This window comes from Pollicipes pollicipes, unplaced genomic scaffold (assembly GCF_011947565.3).
Source record: "Pollicipes pollicipes isolate AB1234 unplaced genomic scaffold, Ppol_2.1 Scaffold_2555;HRSCAF=2994_pilon_pilon_pilon, whole genome shotgun sequence".
Taxonomy (NCBI): Eukaryota; Metazoa; Arthropoda; class Thecostraca; order Pollicipedomorpha; family Pollicipedidae; genus Pollicipes; species Pollicipes pollicipes.
The window spans coordinates 40,379,441-40,381,904 of record NW_023596136.1 but is presented as its reverse complement, the minus strand read 5'-3'; the positions used below and the strand labels follow the sequence as shown (position 1 = coordinate 40,381,904).

At 57.0% G+C, this 2,464-nt stretch overlaps 1 protein-coding gene across 1 annotated transcript; it reads right to left on the bottom strand.

Annotated features, from left to right (window-relative positions):
• Positions 1-1,299: 1,299 nt before the first annotated feature.
• Positions 1,300-2,464, bottom strand: LOC119101170 (cleavage and polyadenylation specificity factor 73-like; the record flags this gene model as incomplete). The annotated part of the gene is made up of 1 exon (XM_037224452.1): positions 1,300-2,464. A coding segment is annotated over one exon (1,059 nt), but the record flags the coding sequence as incomplete, so codon positions are not given.

Below are 2,464 nucleotides of genomic sequence, written 5' to 3'. Positions count from 1 at the left end.
GCCAACGCCCCGCTGATAAATGCCATACGAAGTTTTGCCCGGTTACCTAGGGCAGCAGCCAATATCTCTAATTTATTCAAAATCCAAATAATCCCAAGATAACTATTTCAAGGCACGTACTCATCGACGACAATAAGTTTAACACATTGATAGAAGGACGATATCATGGTAGTATGGATCCACTTGAGGAATTGACCATGCATGTAAATAAAAATTACACGGACTGGAGTCAGCAAAAACGTACAGGCACTGCCACCTATCGCAAATGGTAAAAACTAAAGGTTTATTTTATATGCATAGGGTTTTGGCTCCGTTGGTGGGTGCGTAAAGATAGAACGTAGAATATATCCATCATGGTCTTCGTACCCAACCCTTACACCACACCAACACCAGATGATAGGCGCATTGGCGTGAGCATAACGTAGCCATGCTTGGACTGGTGCCGGCGCTGGTATCGGTCGAATCTCCCGGTCTTGCCTAACCGACCCATCACTCCAGCCCGGCCGACGCCGGCCCACCACCGGCTGCCGGCATCTCGGCATACACCACGGTCTTCCAACTGCAATACGACATGCCGTTTCTCGTCCAGGGGTGGCGGGTCCATCCAACCAGGGATGGTGATCAGGGACAATGAGCGTGCAGCATGTCTACGCGCACAAGACTCACAATGAGCACGAGTTACTGGCAGGAAACTGAAGCCACTACACACGACCGCAGACTACGTTGGGAAAGTAAGCAACACATTTTTATCGAGTTTCAGAATGGACCTCGGGCTTTTTTGGAGACTGGGCCTCCTTGTACTCGTTGGGAGCGTAATCAACAAACCGTGCCCATGCATTTCATAATGTGCATGCTTATACAGAAGGATGAAGCGGTCAGGCAAGGATTTGCGCGATCGCTTGCTAACACAACAACCATTTGCACGCTAAATGTAACTTCACTCGTCTTTTCTGCCAACACGTCCTTGTACTCGTTGGGAGCGTAATCAACAAAACCCTGCCCATGACATTTCATACTGTGCATGCTTATACAGAAGGATGAAGCGTTCAGGAAGATATGCCCCCCCGGGGCGATTCCGCTTGCTAACCCCAACAAACCATTTGCCACCGCTAAATGTCACTCCATTCGTCTTTCTACCAACACTTCCCTTGTGATTGACTCCATTCCCTTGTTCTCGCCGATGTACACCGCCACCGGACCAGGAGACATTTCCGTGGAGCGCCGAAATTTGAAGCCTTCCAGAGATATCCGGGATATCCAAAAATCAGAGATATCCGGGCCAACAGTTAGTTGCCAGGTCTTTATTACAAATAATAGCACGTTTAACGACTTCACAATGGCGAACACAGCGTATGACGATGAGAGCCCTCGCCCACGGCCCATGTCGGGCCGAGGTGGGCGCCGGTCAGTTGAGCCGGGCGGGCGCCAGCGACTGGTACAGCTTGGTGACGGCCGTGTGCACCGTGTTGCGGAAGATCTCGTCGTCCTCGCACGTGACCGTCATGTCGGCCAGGTCGATATCCGCGCGCCGCCCGCCACACGTCACATAGAACTTGTCGCCCTTGAAGAACTTGGGCACCGACTCGTCGCCGAACATCTCCTGCAGCGTCTCGATCAGACACTCCTTGTAGTGCATGCGGTCGAACTTGAGCGGCCGCGTGGGCGCGTCAACGCGCGTCGTCTCGGCCTTCAGCACGGCCGCCAGCACGGCGTCGGCCAGCATGTCGGCGCCCGGACTGGCCACCCACTCGAGCACGGCCGTCTGGCCGTCCAGCGTGACGGTGACGGCCTTGAACAAGCGCCACTGGTGGCGGCCCTTGGCCGGCTCGAAGTCGGCCGCGATGTTGGACAGCACGTACTGCAGCAGTTGCGGCGAGCCGGAGAAGTGCACGCTCAGCCGCTGCGACACCTGGCTCTGCGTCATGTCCGTGTACTTGCCGAGCTCGTCGGGCGAGAGCAGGTGGTAGCTGAAGTTGCGCTTGACCAGCACGCCGGCGAGGTGGCGGCCGTCGGTGGGCGGCTCCATGGCCAGCGTGCCCATCACCTTGGCCATCTTCTCGCCGCGGAAGTGCAGCGTCACGGCCACAGTGTTGCGCGGGTTGTGGATCTGGACGGCGCCGCGCTGCGGGTCGGCGGCGTACTCGCGCAGCAGCGCCTCCTTCAGGCGCGACATTACGTTCTGCTCGCCGTGCACCAGCACGATGTGCGGCGGGCGCAGCTGCTGGATGAAGTCGGACGTCTGCGCGTAGTCGGTGTGCGCCGAGAACGAGATATAGTCGACGGACATTTTGAGCGGGAGCTTCTGGCCGGACATGGTGTTCACCTCGTCCGGCTCCGAGAGAAGGTGCTTGGCCAGCGTGCCCTCGACGCAGTAGCCGGCGATGATGACGCCGTTCTTGGGGTCGGTGCACCACGACTCGAAGAGCTCGCGCGACAGGCCACTCTGCATCATGCCCGGCGAGGC